Genomic DNA, 17519 nt, shown 5'->3' on the forward strand with positions numbered 1-17519 from the left:
ATTCTGACTTGAGATCAATTTGTGTTGCTATTTTATTATTTTAGAGGGTAGGATCTGAAAATTAAGACCTTACTTAAAAGTGCAATGATATATAACATACATGTTATTTGTTACATATCCTAAAACAAAGGTATTTGAGGGGAAAAGAGGTTCACATACTTTGAATACATCTGGAGGGATTTTCCATTTCTTTCACTGATATCTTCAGAGCAGCATCACTTTTGAAAATGAAGTTATTATCTTCTTGTTTTTCTTTTTCACAAGAATTCAACATTTTAGAGTTAATATTTTCTCTCTTTTGTATGTTCATGGGAATAGTTGATTCTTTCTTACTGATGAGGTATTCTTTAGCATCTCCTTCCAAAGCAATTAAATTATCATAATGTTCTGTTTCCATACATTCACTCATAAGAACCGATTCATCAGTAGTATACAGACATTTATTTCCATTTATGGTTATTTTTCCTTCTCTTTTCTGAGAATCAATCTCATTACAACATCCTAAAGTTTCTTTCCCATCAGGTATTTCACTGTATGAACTGCAATTCAAGTTTACATTTCTTTCATAATTTGGAAGTTTCTTGAGCCTGTTGTCTTCCACTAAAGTATCACTTGCTAGAATTGGTTCCATTTTTTTGCTAACGCTGGGAAAATCAGTATTTTCTAATATGCTTTTTTTTTTATTCTTATAGACTATTTTTTGGTACTTCAAATGTGAAGGGCTTTGTAATTTCTGTTTAGCTTCAAAAGTACAATTCCTTGAATTCCCTTCTTTCAAATTAGTGGGTGAAAAATAATCATCATATATTGCTTCTTTGCAGGCTGGTGATATCTTTACAGGGCTGGTCATCAACTCTAAAAAATTTTCAGTCTTATCTAGATGCAATTTGCGACTGGTATATCTTTTTTTCCTTGATTTTGCTTTTGAAGGAAAATTTAAGTGCATTAAACTTTTCAGTTGTTTTTCTGAAGAATTTGTAGGACCTGGACTTTTCCCAGACTGTTTTTTTCCTACAGCTAAAGAAGGGGACATATAATCACAAAATATTTTCTTAGATATTTCTTCAAATTGTATTTTTTCAGGAGTGAGCATTTCAGTCACCAAAGTGCTTTGGAAATTCCTTTTTTCTACAGGAAGGTTACTCTTAGATCGTTGGGGAGTTACTCTTTCAAAGAGACTACTGGATGCAGTTTTTGATAAAGGTGAAGAAAGACATGCATCAGCTTTAGCTTTTTGAATGCATTTTTCTGATTTTACTTTATGTTTCCCGTTTTCAGAGTTTCTCCAAATATCATCAAAAGAAGTATTTAAAACATCAGAAATGGATTCATCTGTAAGATATCGATAAACCATTCAGAGATTAATGACAAAATAATGCAAAGACTAAGGAAAGTTTTCAATGTCAGTTTTAAGATATGGATGTTCATATTACCATAAGCCCTAGGTTATATAGGAATTATATAGGAAGATATAGAAAAATTTCATTTAAAATAATTAGAAAAAGCATAAAATACTTGGGAATCTCATTACCAATACATACCCAAAAACTATATGAATACAACTATGAAAAGCTGCTAGGAAAAATAAAGATAAACCTAAATAATTAGAAAAATATTAATTGCTCATGAGTAGACAGAACAATATGAAATGATAATAATACTTTCATTAAGTATTAATTATAAAGCATTAAGTATTAAATTTATTTATTCACTACCATACTGATCAAATTACCAAAAAATTACATTGTAAAACCAGAAAAACAATAATGAAATTCAGATGGAAGAACAAAAAGTCAAGAATCTCACAGGAAAAAATGTTAAAAAAAAAAATTGAGAAGGAATGGGGCCTAGTAGTATTAGATCTCAAACTGTATTTCAAGGAAGCAATCACCAAAACAATTTGCTATTGGTTAAAAAATAAAGAGGTTGAAAACTGGAAAAAATTAGGTATACCATAAAGCAAAGAAAAATAACCTAACTACCTAGTATTTAATAAATCCAAAGAACCCAGATATTAGAGTATGAATTCACTATTTTGACAGTGATTTGCAGACATTAGTTTAGATCAACACTTCACACCACATACCAAAATACATTAATAATTTTTATATGCCTTTTGTCTCAGCTACACCATGATTATTAGATCTATGTCCCAAGGATAATAAAGGGGAAAAGGAACTATACATGCACATATCAAGCTTTCTGACACATCAAAGAACTGAAAACTAAGAGGGTAGCCATCAATAGGAAATACTTAAATTATGGTAAATAAATATAATAGAACAGTAGTGTAGTGTAAAAAACAAAGAAAGGGATCATTTCAGACAAAACTAGTGAGATTTGCATGAAGTGATATGGAATGAAGACATGCATAAGGAAGAATTAGAAGAATAATTTTGTATTATAACAATCATGTAAAAACAAATAATTTCTAAAGTCTTAAGAACTAAACATAATGATTATATATGAGTGTTAATATTTACTAGGTATCACTAGATAAGACTTTGGCCAAGTCGCTTCCTTTAAGGGCACCAGTTAACTGGGAGTACTATTCATTATCTATATTTGTTTTTTTAATAACTTTTTATTGACAGCATTATCTATATTTGTGTAAGGAAAACTTTCTCTGACCTGAAAGCATATTGTTATTTTTATATACAGCATTATACACTGTGAGTCTATTTCTAAGACACGTCTTTAGCCATCACTTGCTCAAGAACATATAAATATTCCTTATTCCATATCAAAATAAGTTAAATTTTCCTGCCTGGTTTTCAAGACCTTTTATAATGTCTTAACTACTTTTATTCCAGCCGAAGGTCTCTCCATCCTCCTTCCGACACTATATTCTGGGTGTGGAGTCCAGTGGTACTTGGGTTCAAATACCACTTCCAAGACTTATGTGTTAACTATGTAATTATGGGAAAGTCACAACTTCTGTTGACTTCCTTCCCCTTAGAATAGAAAAATAATACTGATACAATTTTCCTCACACAGTTGTGATAATGTCATAGCATAAGTAAAGTATAAACCTTAGGAAGCTACATAAACACCAGGTATTATTATCCCAAACTCCTTGATTTTTCTTATGCTATTCTACTTAATTGGACTGTACTTTTTTATTTTTGCCTAACCAAACTACCTATTGCTCAAAGTAATAGTTTATGTTTGTTCAAGTTCTGCCATTGCATTCAGGAAGCCTTCCCTGAATATTTCAAGCCACATCAATATCTATTGTCTTGTATTTCTATTACTTTCAGACTGAGTTTCAGATTAAGTATCTTTGAATTAGTTTTGCTTCTATTCACTTTTTAAATTTTTTGCTAATTAAGGTCTATTGATACTTTTATTATATTCTCTGAAACTGGGCACAAAGTACTCCCTTATGTTTGTCAGTAACTGAGATGACTAATATTCCCCTTTAAGAAGAGGATCATAGGATCATAGATTGAAAGGAGGATGGGTCTTAACACAAACTCTTGTCAAATCAATTAAATGTCCTAGAGGAGATAAGCTATACAAAATCATTTTTCTCTATTAAAATAATTGGCAAAATTCCCTGTTTTTAACTTGATTTGCTGAACAACTGTTCATTTTTCATAAAACCACAGTCTAAGTTATATTCCAGATATTAAAATTTAATTTTGCTTGATAAATTGGGTTCAGGCAGAAAGAACAGATTTTGTTTAGATCTTTGTTCTGCACTATCTTAGTTTGATAGAATGTATTTATTTTGTTCCTAACTTAAAAGAAAATACATTTTTTAATTTCTTTGTAAGAATTCCAAATCAGTTTTTCTCTGAATTGACTTTAATGTCAAATAATTTTTAAAAATCTTAATTTGTCACATAATCTTAGCATTTCAAGAGGCAATGAGTAAATTAGACTTAATGGACACAACTGTATGCATAGAAACAGATCGTGTTCTGTTGAGATAGCTTAAAATTCTGTTACAACTAATGAAAAACCTTTAACCTATAATCTAGGGCTCTTCTATGAAGAGAAAAAAAATAAGGAAAAATCCTAATTGGTCATCTTGTTTCTACTGTCTTGTCATTAATCCACACACTTTAATAAGAGTGATTCACTGAAGATCTTTGTTTTGTTGGTTCTTTGCAATACAAGTTCTATACATTCATTAAACAACATGCAAAACAATTTGTCCTTAGGTCTTCTATGCCTCTTATGATCATACTGTTTAAACTATACACAGAATTGTTTACATAAGACCACAAGAAGAAAAAAACTAATATGGTGCCAGAAAGCAAACTCCGGGAGTGGGGGTAGGGGGGGGTGGGGGAGGGGGGAGGAGGAGAGCCAGGAGGGAACATAACCAGAATGAAAAAGGAAGGTTTACCTCAAGTGCTTTCTTATGACTGAGTTTCATTAGGATTCTTACATTATAATATTTAAATAGAGTAATAACAATATTTTGACAATTTTATCTTATATGACCAACTGATTCAAAGATGATCTGAACTTACAATTTAGAGCAATAAGAAATTAAAAGAAATACAGATTTTAAAATAATTGTTTACCTGAATGTGAAGTGTTAAGTGATGTATTCAAACATGTTCCAGATGAAGATGGGTCTGAATTAAGAGCAAGCATTTGAGAAACTAAAAAAAAAAGATAAAGATTTTTTAAAGTATGACAAATAAATTCTACTGAAACATTTTTATTTTATCTATTAAATTTATATTCAATGCCAAAGTTCTACCACTTAACTACTATTAACTATGAACACTTGTGTAGGTATTTCACTGTATATATGTATTGAATATTTTTCTTTAAGTCATATATACTGTTACCCACATCAATTTATTCCTTGCATTTCAAATTGCAAAGTTACCACCAAACAAGTACAAAATGCTAACATCTTACCCAAATCTATTCCAGACAACTCAGCACTAAATATTTCTGTGACCATAAAAAATTATTTATATTTCAATAAAGCGTAAAATCATAAAATCTTAAGAGTTGGAAGAGACCTTAAAAAGTTATCCTTCCCATCTGCAGGCAGAATCTCAAACAAATAAATTAAACCCATTCAAAACAATATGCTAATTTGATTTGCTTATTACATCCATGGGCTGGCACTAAAAGTAGTTCTCTTTTTAAAATACTGAAGGAATTGGGAACATTAGTCAGGATATTAGTATACTAACTAAAATGCAATGATGTGTGTCTTCAAAGACAAGAGAGAAGGCAAAATAAGGGCATATCAAAAATTCCAAAGATGATTCTACTCAATAAGAGGTAATAAGAAAAATAAGAATATACAAGACAGGAAAACTAAGGATTCTAATTTCAAATATCCTAATTTGTAATACCTCATATTTATCATAGAATGAGAGATTATAAAAAAGTTCATAGGATAAGAGAGTGTTGGAAGAAATCTTGGGGTCAATTTTACTCAACTCCCTCAAATATCAAATGAAGAGACCAAAGCTCTGAGAGGTTAAGAATACCTCAAAGTTATAGATAGCCAAGTAGCAAGGCTGGAATTTGAATCAAGGTGTTCTCTTCTCCTAATCTAGTTCTTTTCATAAAACAATGCTTTTAGTAGTTAGTGTTGCAAACAAATCCACAGACATGAATTTCTATTAATATCTTGAACCTTGATTGCTACGTGAAGGTTTTCTCTCACTGATGACACATACCATACTGACCAGAGGATCTCCTCTTTCAGGGTATCTGAGGAATATACCTATTACAAATAGGAAAGACTTCATATATTAAAAGAAAACCCTAACTCACAAATCCATGTGTGTAACTATAGCTCAAAAGGATTCATTGTTGGCTTCTAGAAATATCATTTTTCTTATACACCATCTCTAAATTATTAACTACCTAGAAACATGAAAGGGAGATAGGAAACATAAGGTAGTCTCAACTGAAAATAATCAGGATTAAAATGTGATTGTATATAATTCAAAAGGGAAATATGATTTCATTTTTATGAGCTAGGTGGAAAAAGATCTATTGCACTGAAGTATACCCATAAAAAGGAAATAATGATTTCTTAAATGTCACATCCTTTTCTCAATCCTTATCCTTAATGACCCTTCTGCTTTGATACTGCTGATCTCCTCCTTCTCTTTGATACTTCTCTAGGTTTTTGAGATACCACTACTCTTTTGGTTCTCTGCTGGTTTACTCCTTAGTCTTTTTGGTTGGATCCTCATCCAGGTCTCTCCCATTTGTAGGTGTTTCACAGAATTCTGTCCTGTGCTCTCTTCTCTTTTCCCTTTATACTACTTCACTTGATTTCATTACTTCTGATGGATTTCATTATCACCTCTATTCTGATGTGCAGAGGGCTGAAACTCTGAATCAGACAAGAGAGCACTTAAGACTACCTATTCAATGTGAGACAATGGCTCTATTAGTATATATTTAGATGATGGCTCTCCTCACCATTGGCACTTGCTGAATGTTTGGTAGTAAGATAATCCTTACCTACAAGGATTGGAGGGCTGGGGAAGAGAAGTAAGAGTCACTTGGTGGCAGAACAAGGAGGAGGGAGGCTGGAAACTCCGGACTCCAGAATCCAGGATACATCTTTGGCAAGCCTTGTGGCAGCTTGCCTGCCTCTTTAAACTTCGCCCACTAAAGACCAAGAACTTTGATTTATCCTGACTCTGGCTGACCCTGAGATCCTCCAGGGAGCTAGCCCATACTTTACAACTGGCATCCCAACGTGGACCAAAGACCCTAATTTCAGTGAAGAAGTCTCTGTGACCAGGAAATAGAGTGATTATTAAAATAGACAAACAGGGAACTTTGTCAAGGGTTAAACTAGTAACTTGTTTTCTAGCTGAAATGGGGCAGATATTAGGAAAAGATTCTCCTCTCCCCCATAGAGGATACTTAGACTAATAAAGATGCAAGGTTTGCTTGTAACGTGGAACAGACTGGTGGGATTCTTAGAAACATTAGAATGCATGTCCCCTTGGTTCTTCAAGGAAAAAGAAATAGAGGTAGATAATTGGAAATTAGTAGGAGATCAATTATGTGAATATTACAATAATAAAGGTCCTGATTCAATTTCTAAGGAAACATTCTATGGATATACAACACAATACAATTTGCCTTAAAGAATGCCACAAGTTCTAGAAAAAGGAAAAGCTCTAAGGAGAACAGTCAAACAAGGAAGCCTGTGGAGAAAAAGGAATAGAAGGGAGAGGGTAATGAAAATATCATGGAAAGGCATGGGGAGTTAAGTAAACTTAAAGGATATGGTGATTTTCACTCACAACCCAGCTTCAACTCCGCCTACACCTGAGCAGGCTCTTGACTCTTCCCCCATCAACTTCACCTTCCTGCGTAGAGGGAGGAGGAAAAGTAGGAGGGGCAGTGGCATCACCAGCACCTCTCCCCCAACAATCACCTCACCCTATGATTCCATTGCAAAAGGCACTACTTAAAGTCACAGAGGAAGGGAAAAATACAGTTGATTTGAGAATAGAAATGTATCCTGTTATTCAACAGTTTAACTCTTCAGATCAAGAAAGGAGAAGATACAATTCTTGTGATCTAGAAATCATTAAAGACCTGAAAAAGGCTTGCACTCTTTGCGAGTCTACATCATCCTATGTTAAGATTTATTACAGAATTTGGCTTATGAAATTTTAACCCCTAGTGACTGGAAATCTATAGCAAGGACATGTTTAGAACCTGGATAAAACGTGTGGGCTTTACTAATATAGTAAACACTGTAGGATACAAGCCCAATGAAATAGGCAATCACCTGTGACCAACTAACAGGTATAGGTTCTTATGCAGACACTGCAGCACAGATTAATTATCCCATAGCAGCATATAAACAAATTTCTTTTGCTGCTATCAAAGCATGGGGCTTCTTCCCAGGTAAATAAGACAGAGGAGAAGCCTTCAATAAAACAGCACAAGGGCCAAATGAACCCTTTGCTGATTTTGTGGGATGTTTGCAGGCAGCTGTCATACGAACTACTGGTGAAAATGCAGCAACAGAAATTATGATAAGGCAACTTGTTAAAGAAAATGCTAATGAGGTTTGTAGAAGAATTATACTAGGACTACACAAGGATGCTCCTTTAGATGAGATCATAAGACGCTATGCCACAGTGGGCACAAATGCCTTTTATAGCCAGGCTATGATGCAGACTTCCCAAGATCCAAACATGGGATGACAGAGTCCCTTTTGGCAAGGGACTTGCAGAGAGACTCGCCAATGCTTTCAATGTGGTAAAGTAGGGCACTGAAAGCTCAATGTTGGCATAAAGACAGTGAGAAAACAGGATAGGAGAACAAAACCCAAAACTCCATGTCCAAAATGAAACAGACGCTTCCATTGGGCATCAGAATGTAGACTGATTCAGGGAAATGGGATGGGGGTTCCCCAGGCCAGAGCCCAAAGCAAAAAATACTTGGGGCATGATGGCAGCCAATGCTACACCCAGAGTGTCTTTAGAAGTTCAGTACTCAGACATGACCAATCAGCTAAGAAGCAATCTGATGGGAGAAAGGGATTACAGAATAGAGTTGTATGCAACTGGGAGTACTGGGATACCACCTGGAGAGTTTTGTTCCTCTCCAGCCTATGGATCCCTTGCCTCCAGGTGCAGTAGGCTTGACCATTTCACCTCCTGAGAGCACATACAAAACAGTGTCCATCCATACACTGATGTGGGAAACTGGGGAATATGCAGATAATATACCAGTCACTAATACAGGTAGCCAATGTGTGACTTATCAACCAGGAGAAATAGCAGCATTAGGTTTACTGATACATTCTCCTAATAAGCAATTTGGTGATAGTTGCCCAGATTCTGACACCAAGTAGCGAAGTCCAGGAATATTCTGGACAGCAGCTGTGACAGCTGACTGACCTATGCTCACAATCTACATAAATGGTCTACCATTAGGAGGACTGGTAGACACAGGTGCAAATGGTACAGTTATTAGAGGTGCCAAATGGCCCAGTCACTGGCCAAAGATTAAGGCAGACACCTACATGTCTGGCGTAGGAGGATCAATAGCAGCTGAAGTTAGTGCTACCCCTTTGAGATGGACTTTTGAAGGTGAAACAGGAGTTTTTACTTCTTTTATAGTTGAAAAAATTCCCATCAATCTGTGGGAAAGAGACATCTTACAACAATTAGGATTGCAAATGAGTACTTCCATTTTTTAGGCAGGGCTACTGTTGAAGGCCTGCCAACACTCTCACCTGCTCCCATTCAATGGAAAATTGATACATCAGTGTGGATAGAATAGTGGCCCTTAGCTAGCAATAAAATTCAGGCCTTATTAGATATAGTACAGGAGCAACTTGACCAAGGACACTTACAAGCTTCTCTAAGTCCTTGGAATTCCCCTGCATTTGTTGTAAGAAAGAAATCTGGAAAATGGAGAATGTTGACTGATTTAAGAAAAGTAAATGAACAGATGAAAACTATGGGAACTCTTCAGCCTGGACTTCATCTCCTACTCAATTGCCTAGAGAATGGCCTCTTTGGGTTATAGACATTAAGGATTGTTTCTATTCTAAATCTCTAAATTAGGAGGATGTGAAAAGATTTGCCTTTTCAGTGCCCAGCGTTAACTCAGCTGAGCTTTTTAAAAGATATGAATGGACAGTTTTGCCACAGGGGATGAAAAAAGGCCCTACTATTGTCAAAGCATGTTGCTGCTGCTCTTATGCCAGTAAGAAAAGCATTTCTAAAAGTTATTCCATTATATTACATGGATGATATATTGGGATGGGCACCTGAGGAGCAAATGTTAGAAGTATGTCTACAAAAGACCATAGAAACACTAAGGAATTACAATTGCATGTAGCTCCAGAAAAAATTCAAAGACATGCTCCTTTTCAATATTTAGGATGTGAAGTATACTCTAAAGTGCTTACAGTACAAAAACTTTCCTTAAGAACAGAGAAGCTAAACATCTTAAATGACATTCAGAAATTGATAGGAGATATCCAATGGATGCGTCCAGTGTTAGGCTTAACTATCTACCATTTACAACCATTATATGACATTTTAAGGGGAGACAGTGCTTTAAACTCACCACGCCGGCTTACAAAAGAAGCTCACAAGAGGCTTTGAGAGAAGTTGAACTAGCTTTATCACTCAAAAACCCTTGGAAATATCAGTTTTTGCTACATAAGAGGTACCCACAGCAGTCCTTCATCAAGGAGACAGTGTGGTAGAGTGGGTGAACCTCCCGGCACAACCAGAACAAAGCCTTACTCCTTACCCAGTGCTTGTGGCTAGAATTTTATTAAAGGCCATTGAGTAGTACAATTATCTGGGATAAGACCTGATAAGATATACACCTTTTATACGAATGCACAAATTAATGTATGTTGTGAAACCATCCCAGAGTGGCAAATTATATTGGCTTCAGCTCCAAATTTTACACACGAGTCTCCAGTAAAGGTAACACAGATATAACATAATTGGTGATGGATTCTTGAAGTAAAGGTTTCTAAAATTCCTTTTAAAGGACCAACTATCTTTACAGATGCATCCAAACATAATATTTGTGCTGTATACTCTCATGACTTAACTATAAAGAGAGTAATCAAAACTCCTTTTCAATCCACTCAGCAGAATAAATTGTATGCAATCATTCTAGCTCTTATTATCCAGGAGATATAATATAATATCTGATTCAGCCTATTTAGTAGGTGTGGTACAAAGAATTGCCACAGCCCAAATAAAATTTGTAATTTCCAATATATATCAGTTCTTTAAGGAACTTCAAGAGCAAGTGAGAAAGCATCCAGGTAAGATTTGTATCTTGCATGTCCACCCTCATAGTGGACTTCCATGTCCTATATTTGATGGTAATTCAAAGGCAAATAGCCTTCTAAACATGTTGGCCAATACTCTTTTATTTCAGGAAGCCCAAGAATCTCATTTTAAATATCATCAGGCTGCTCGAGCTTTATGTTTACAATTTGGAATAACAAAGAGGAAGCTAGGAGCATAGTAAAAGCCTGTACAGCTTGCCTTCCTTTCCACGCTCCTACGCTCTCTCCAGGGAAGAACCCTTGTGTTTTGAGACCTAATGAAATTTGGCAAATGGAAGTGACCCATTATAAATCTTTTGGTCGTCTGTCTTTTATCCCTGTTGTGGTAGACACCTTTTTGGGATTTACTTTTGCAATATCAGCAGCAAAAGAGACAGCCTGAGTAGTCACTGAATTCCTCACACAAGCATTTGCAATTACGGGTGTGCCACAAGGAATAAAAACCGATAATGGACCTGCATATACTTCTAAACATTTTGCACACTTTTGTGCACAGTGTAAGATTTTACACACCACTGGCATACCTTTTAATTCTCAAGGACAGGCAATAATAGAGAGGAGAAACAGAGACATTAAGACGGTTCAAAAACAAAAGAAAGGGGGAGCCACAGGTAACCCTAGAGAACTTCTAAATCTAGCCATTTATGCTATTAACTTCTTGATTTTTGACAAAAATGCACTGGCTCTGGCAGACAGATTTTATAACCCACCGGAAGGTCAGTGTCCAGTGCGAGCAGCTCCACCATCTTTAGATAATCACCAGGTGATTTGGAGAGACCCATAAAGTGGTGAATGGAAGGGACCAGATAGGCTAACTGCTTTGGGGAGAGGGTTTGCTTATATCGCTACAGATGGAGAAGGAATCAGATGGGTGCCAACGAGCCGTATTTGCATTGTCCATAGCAGAGAGACAGAGCAGACCCTTGACATGAAGTAGAAGACCCAAGAAAAATTGGGTGGTTCCATCGTTGACTGTGTCCACCACTGAAAGAACCTGGCAGTTATGGCGATTGACTCATGGACATCAAAAATTGTTAATGAAACTGATGCAGGACTTCAAAACCCTCAGGAATCATTGGAATCCCCGAGACATGAAAAGATTGTTGTAGGAGTTCAAAATCTGCAGGAATCATTGGATTCCCTAACACATAAAACTGTTACAGGACTTCAACAACTTGCAGGGATCACTAGATTGATTCCCTAACACATGAAGTAATGGACAATAGATTGGTTTTGGACTATCTCTTGGCTATTTAGAAGGCGTTTGTGTGACTGTTGTTTACATACCCTCCTTCTAGAACTTCTGGAAATCTCTTACATACCATGTTGATTCATATTGTTTGTTATATCACTACTTGCATGTAAAATTCATGTTTTTTACACCACATTGAACCTGTGCCAGCTGTGGGGAGAGTCATCACTACTAGCCTGTGCTTTATTGCTATGTGCTTGTGTAATACCTCCCATGCTGATGGATTTGTGTATACTCGTTTCTAGTAAGATCCTTCAGCCCAGAAACCCGCTAAGAATATCTGGCTTGACTCCCTACTTCCCTTTGGTGTTTTTCTTCTCTATTCCTGAGAAGTCAGGGAGGGTGTGATCACCTCCTTTTTGGGGTTCTCACCTCCCTGAGAAGTCAGGGATGGTGTGACTACTTGTGTTCTAAAACAAAAGAAAGCAGGAGATATAGAGGGCTGAAACTCTGAATCAGACAAGAGAGCACTTAAGGCTAATTACCTATTTGATGGGAAATAATGGCTCTTTTAGCATATATTTGGATGATGGCTTTCCTTACCATTAGTACTTGCTGAATGGTAGTGAGATAATCATAGGCAAGGATTGGAGGGCAGGGGGGAGAGAGGCTGGAGACTCTGGATGCCAGAATCCAGGATACATCTTTGGCAAGCCTTGTGGCAGCTTGCCTGCCTCCTTCACTTCTTCCCCTAAAGACCAAGAACTTTGATTTATCCTGACTCTGGCTGACCCTGAGGCCCTCCAGGGAGCTAGCCCATACTTTACACTGATAATTCTCAAATCTATCTATTCTACCCTAACTCTCTGCAGACCTCCAATATCATATTTCCAATTGCCTTTCAGAAAATTTGAAGTAGATATCCAATAGACAATTCAAACTCAATGTGTCCAAAACTATATATCTTTTCTCCTAAATACTTTAGCACTACTCTATCTTTCCTATTCATTGTTAAAAGCAACACAATCTTCCCAGTCTCTCAAGTTCAACTCCTCTCTTATCTTTTAGCCTCCATATCCAATCTATAGTCAGGGCCTATCATTCTCATCTTTTTATCTCCTCTCAAATATATTTTCTTTGAAAAGCCAGGATCCTAGTGCAGACCCATATCATTTCATACTTGCACAATTACAATAACCTGCTAGTGGGTCTGCCCACTTAAAATCTCTCCTACTCCAGTCCATCAGCCATTCATTTGGCTGCTAAAATGTTTTCGTAAAGCACAGGTCCAATCATGTCACTCCAGGATCAAATAAAAAATGCTATCTTTAACATTCAAACCTCTATTAATGTTTACTCATACTCTTCAACTCTTTAATCCAGTAATATTAGTCTCCTTTTGGTGTGTGTCTGTCTGTCTGTCTCTCTCTCTCTCTCTCACACACACACACACACACACAATCTAGGCTCCTGGCACTTTCTCCAGTTTTCCTCCATAACTTCTCATCCTTGCCTATAAGTTTCCCTGGTTTCCTTCAAATCCCAACTATAATTTCATCTTCTATAGGAAGCTTTTCCAGCTAATCCTAATTCCAGTGCCTTTTATCTTTTAATTCTTTTTTTCCTACATATATTTTATATGTATTTCTTATTTTCTCCCTGAGAACAGGGGCCATATTTTTATATATCACAGTTTAGCACCACAGCTGGCACATAGTAGGCACTTAATAAATTAATAACTGATAATTTAACCAGTATATTTTTAGTACATTAAAGCTTACAAAACATTTAAAATAATTATTTTATTTAAACTTACAATCCTGAGAATTTCACAGAACCTGAAGCAAGTTCAAGAGTCTGCTAAAATCATTCAATTAAGAGTTCAAAATGGGACTTTATCCTCAGATCTTTTCACTTCCAGCTTCCAATATTCTGTCTTAATTAGCAATAATGTTCTTCTTATAAAAAAGCACCATTTTCATGAAATATCAACTCATTACAATTTTTTAAAAAATGAAAGTAACCCCTCTTTAAGAAAAAATGTTCTCACATCTTTATTAATGTGCTGGTTTTGTAATCCTGGCTCCATATTAGCTCTTGATATTTTTAAATCACAGATTTGTTGTTAGTGAAAGCATACTATTACTTAAGGAAGATTTAATCTCATAAATAACTTAGTGACCAACCATCCTCATAAATGTACATTGATTTACAATTACTGCAGAGAAACCACAGGATGAACAGCTCCCAAACATAGATATTTACTGGTTTTCCCCCTTCAGGATTTTAGCCTAAATTGTAATGCTACAGCAGCACAAATAAGAGTCTTAATACAATTGCATGGTTGAGGTAGGAAACATGTAATAACTGCCTTTATCTGGCTTGACTTATTGTAGTTAATATTAATAACAGCTTTTAATGTGTGAGGAAAGTCAATACTTCATAGTTACTTTTCATAAGAAGATTCCATGCTAAGCTTAAGGAGCATGCATTATGAAATCATATTGCCATGTAATATCTTAACTTATAATTGCATCTGTTTATAGTGAGTACTCGGAAGAGGGATACCTGAATAGATTCTTTGATTGTATTAACTCATGGAGGGAAAGAGTAAGTGGCATCAGGTATTATTTTCCAGTCTATCCATGAGCAAGACAAGTATAAATCTGGCCTTGGGCTCCTAGATAACAGATGGGCCAAAAACAAAACAAAACAAAAAAAAAAAACCCTCAAGTAGCTCACAGTAAATGGATAAAAGATCCACAGGACTGTGGGAGATTCATTTGGAAAACACCATACACAGATAATCTACCACCTACTCAGCAATACTAATCAGAACTGCCAGAGTTTTATTAGTAATAAAGATTTTTTCAATCAGTCTTTAAATATACATATCTTTAAAAATGTATATTTTAATATGCTTTTTATGAAAGAACATAAAAATCAATAAAATATTTACAAAAACATCAGTTCTGTGTTGTACGTTTTCTTATTTTTTTCTTTCTTCAAAGAATGTTCTGAGTAACCAAGATCCAGTGAAGTCAGGACAAGAGGGAAAATGAGAGAGAGTACTGTCATGAAAATTCAAAGATTAGAAAGGAGCTGAAGGTGTTCAACAGTGTCAAAAGCTGCAGAAAAATCGGGGGTGGGGTGGGGTGGGGGAGGAAAGAAAGATGATTAAGAAGATTTGGCAACTAAGAAATCACATTGTTTCAGTTGAATGATAAGGTCAGAAGCCAGACTACAAAGGGTTTAAAGGAGAGCAGAGAGAGGTACTATGTAAGTATAGATTTTTTTTCCCCAAGGAGTGGTACCAAGAGGAAGGAAGATATAGGATCATAATTAGTGGAGGTGCTAAAGTCTGATGAGGTATTTGCTTTTTAAAGGATCAGGGAATCAGGATGTTTGTAGGCAGCAGTAGGGAAGGAATCAGAAGCAGTAATAATAAAAAAGCTAGCATTTATAGAATGCTTTAAAATTTGTAAAATATTTTCTAAATATTTCATTTATCCTCACAACAATGCTGGGAGTTATTGTTATCAGCTCCATTGTGCAGATAAGGAAACTTGAGGCAAACAGTGATAAGAGACTCACCCAAGGGCACATAGTCATTAAATCTCGGATTCCAGATGTGGACCTGGGACTTCCTAATTCCCAGGCCAGCACTCTATTTATTACTCCAGTTATTGCCCTGAAACTCCTAAACACATAGAGTAAAAAATACAGAAGGGGATTGATGACTATTGCTGAAAAAAAGAAGAGTAAGAATCAAAGGTAAAGAAAGAATGATTAGATTGAGTAAAGAGAACTATTTGTTCATCAATATGCAATAAAAGAGGAAATGTGAGAAAAAGAGGTAGCTGGGGGAATGTGAGATGAAATGATAGAGTCTAAAATGACTAATTTTTCTTTCTTTCATTTTTTTGGATAAAGTATGATACAAAGTCTTCAGTAAACTACTATGCAGTGATATAGGGATGGGGTTAAGTGGATACTGTGGGAGTCTTAGGAGAGGCAATTCAGAACAATCTCTGTGGATGAGGTGAGAAAGAATCAATTAGAAAAGAACTCAGCTGCTATGCATTGCTGTGGGGAGAGGCCAGAAGAGATTAGGTATCCTAAATTTGTAGTGGACACAGTTATTAGTTGTATGATTTCCTTCAGTTTTAGTCAACATCTGAGGAGCAAAGGAGGTAGAGAATTTCAGGTTAAGGTTTGGCAAGCACGAGAAGCAATAGGAGTAGGATAGAGAATTCAGAAACAGAGGACAGTTAAGAGTTCAATTAGAGTTGACCCATGGGTCAAAAATGGCAAGGGAGAAAAATGTAAAACAATGTAGGCAGGTTGGGGATGACACAAACCCTACACTTAAGAATATCTTAATTGCATATGTTTAATCTACAGTGGATTGCTTGTTGTCTGGGGTTGGGGGAAAAAAGGAGTTGTAAGAGGGGACAGAAAAATTTGGACCATAAGGTTATGCAATGAATGTTGAAATTATCTTTGCATGTATTTGGAAAAATAAAAAGCTATAAATTTTAAAAAAGAAAATATCTTATTATCCATTCTCTTATCAACTTTACTCAAGATGTGGGCCAAATTATCTTCTAATGATTTCTCTAGGAACCTAAATTAAGCTCATAGCATCACAGTAGTGACAGCCATTGTTTTTGTTCCCCACCCCTCCTCAATACCCCATCCTATATATCTGCTTTTAGAGTGTTGGACTTGGAGTATGGAAAGTCCAATTTTGAATCTTTTCTCAAATATTTATTAACTCTGTGACCCTAGGCAAACCATTAAAACTTACCTGAGCCTCAATTTCCTCACATGTAAAATGAGGGATTGGACTTGATGCCCTAAGATTCATCCTTGCTCTAATTCTCTTATCTTATGATTTTTTTCTCAAAAGTTACAAATAATTCTAAAATTTTATTGTAATTTTAAAACAAGTCTCCATGGCTTGCTGTTTTAAATATATGTATGTATGTGTATATGTGTGTGTTTAAGTGTGTATAGATAGATAATCTATATCAATCTATTCATATAAAGTATATCAATCTGGAAAATCCAGTTCCTATAGAAATAATGGATGAAATTAGGAATAAGTAATGGACTTATTATTATTATTATTATTTTATTGATTTAGGAAACTCCCAGATAAAGGGATTCCCTCTCCCAATACAGGTCTGCATATTCTTTACAACTTACCGCCCTAAAACACTGAAAAGTTAAAACTCATCCGGGGACACATAATTAGTATGTCAGTAGAGACATAAGCCCAGATCTTCCTGGTTCAAACATCAATTGCCTTTCCATTATGCTAAGTTGCTTCCAGGTTAAAATGAATGAGTTTTATAAAACAAAGGTTATTGTCAGCTATTGTTGTGATATCAGAACTAGGAAAGTAGGTTTCAAAATATGTGAATTCACAAAGTTCAATTTGACTGCAAGTAAAGTACTACAAAAAAGGAATGTCGTAAGCATTTAATAAGAGCTTACTATGTATCAGGCACTATGCTACGC

At 35.6% G+C, this 17519-nt stretch overlaps 1 protein-coding gene across 6 annotated transcripts in view; it reads right to left on the reverse strand.

The window, feature by feature from the left end:
- MCPH1 (microcephalin 1) overlaps positions 1-17519 on the reverse strand; it is a 336480-nt gene that overhangs the window by 284107 nt on the left and 34854 nt on the right. For all 6 annotated transcript variants that reach the window (XR_004231848.1, XM_031951145.1, XM_031951144.1 and 3 more), the window contains 2 exons: positions 4539-4619; positions 160-1332 (listed from right to left, as the gene is read on the reverse strand). Coding sequence is in view for 5 of the 6 variants with exons in the window: in XM_031951145.1 (XP_031807005.1) it covers positions 160-1332; positions 4539-4619 (1254 nt within the window). In the remaining variant the exon portion in view is untranslated. The remainder of the gene's footprint in view (positions 1-159; positions 1333-4538; positions 4620-17519) is intronic.

This window comes from Sarcophilus harrisii, chromosome 2 (assembly GCF_902635505.1).
Source record: "Sarcophilus harrisii chromosome 2, mSarHar1.11, whole genome shotgun sequence".
NCBI classification, from domain to species: Eukaryota; Metazoa; Chordata; class Mammalia; order Dasyuromorphia; family Dasyuridae; genus Sarcophilus; species Sarcophilus harrisii.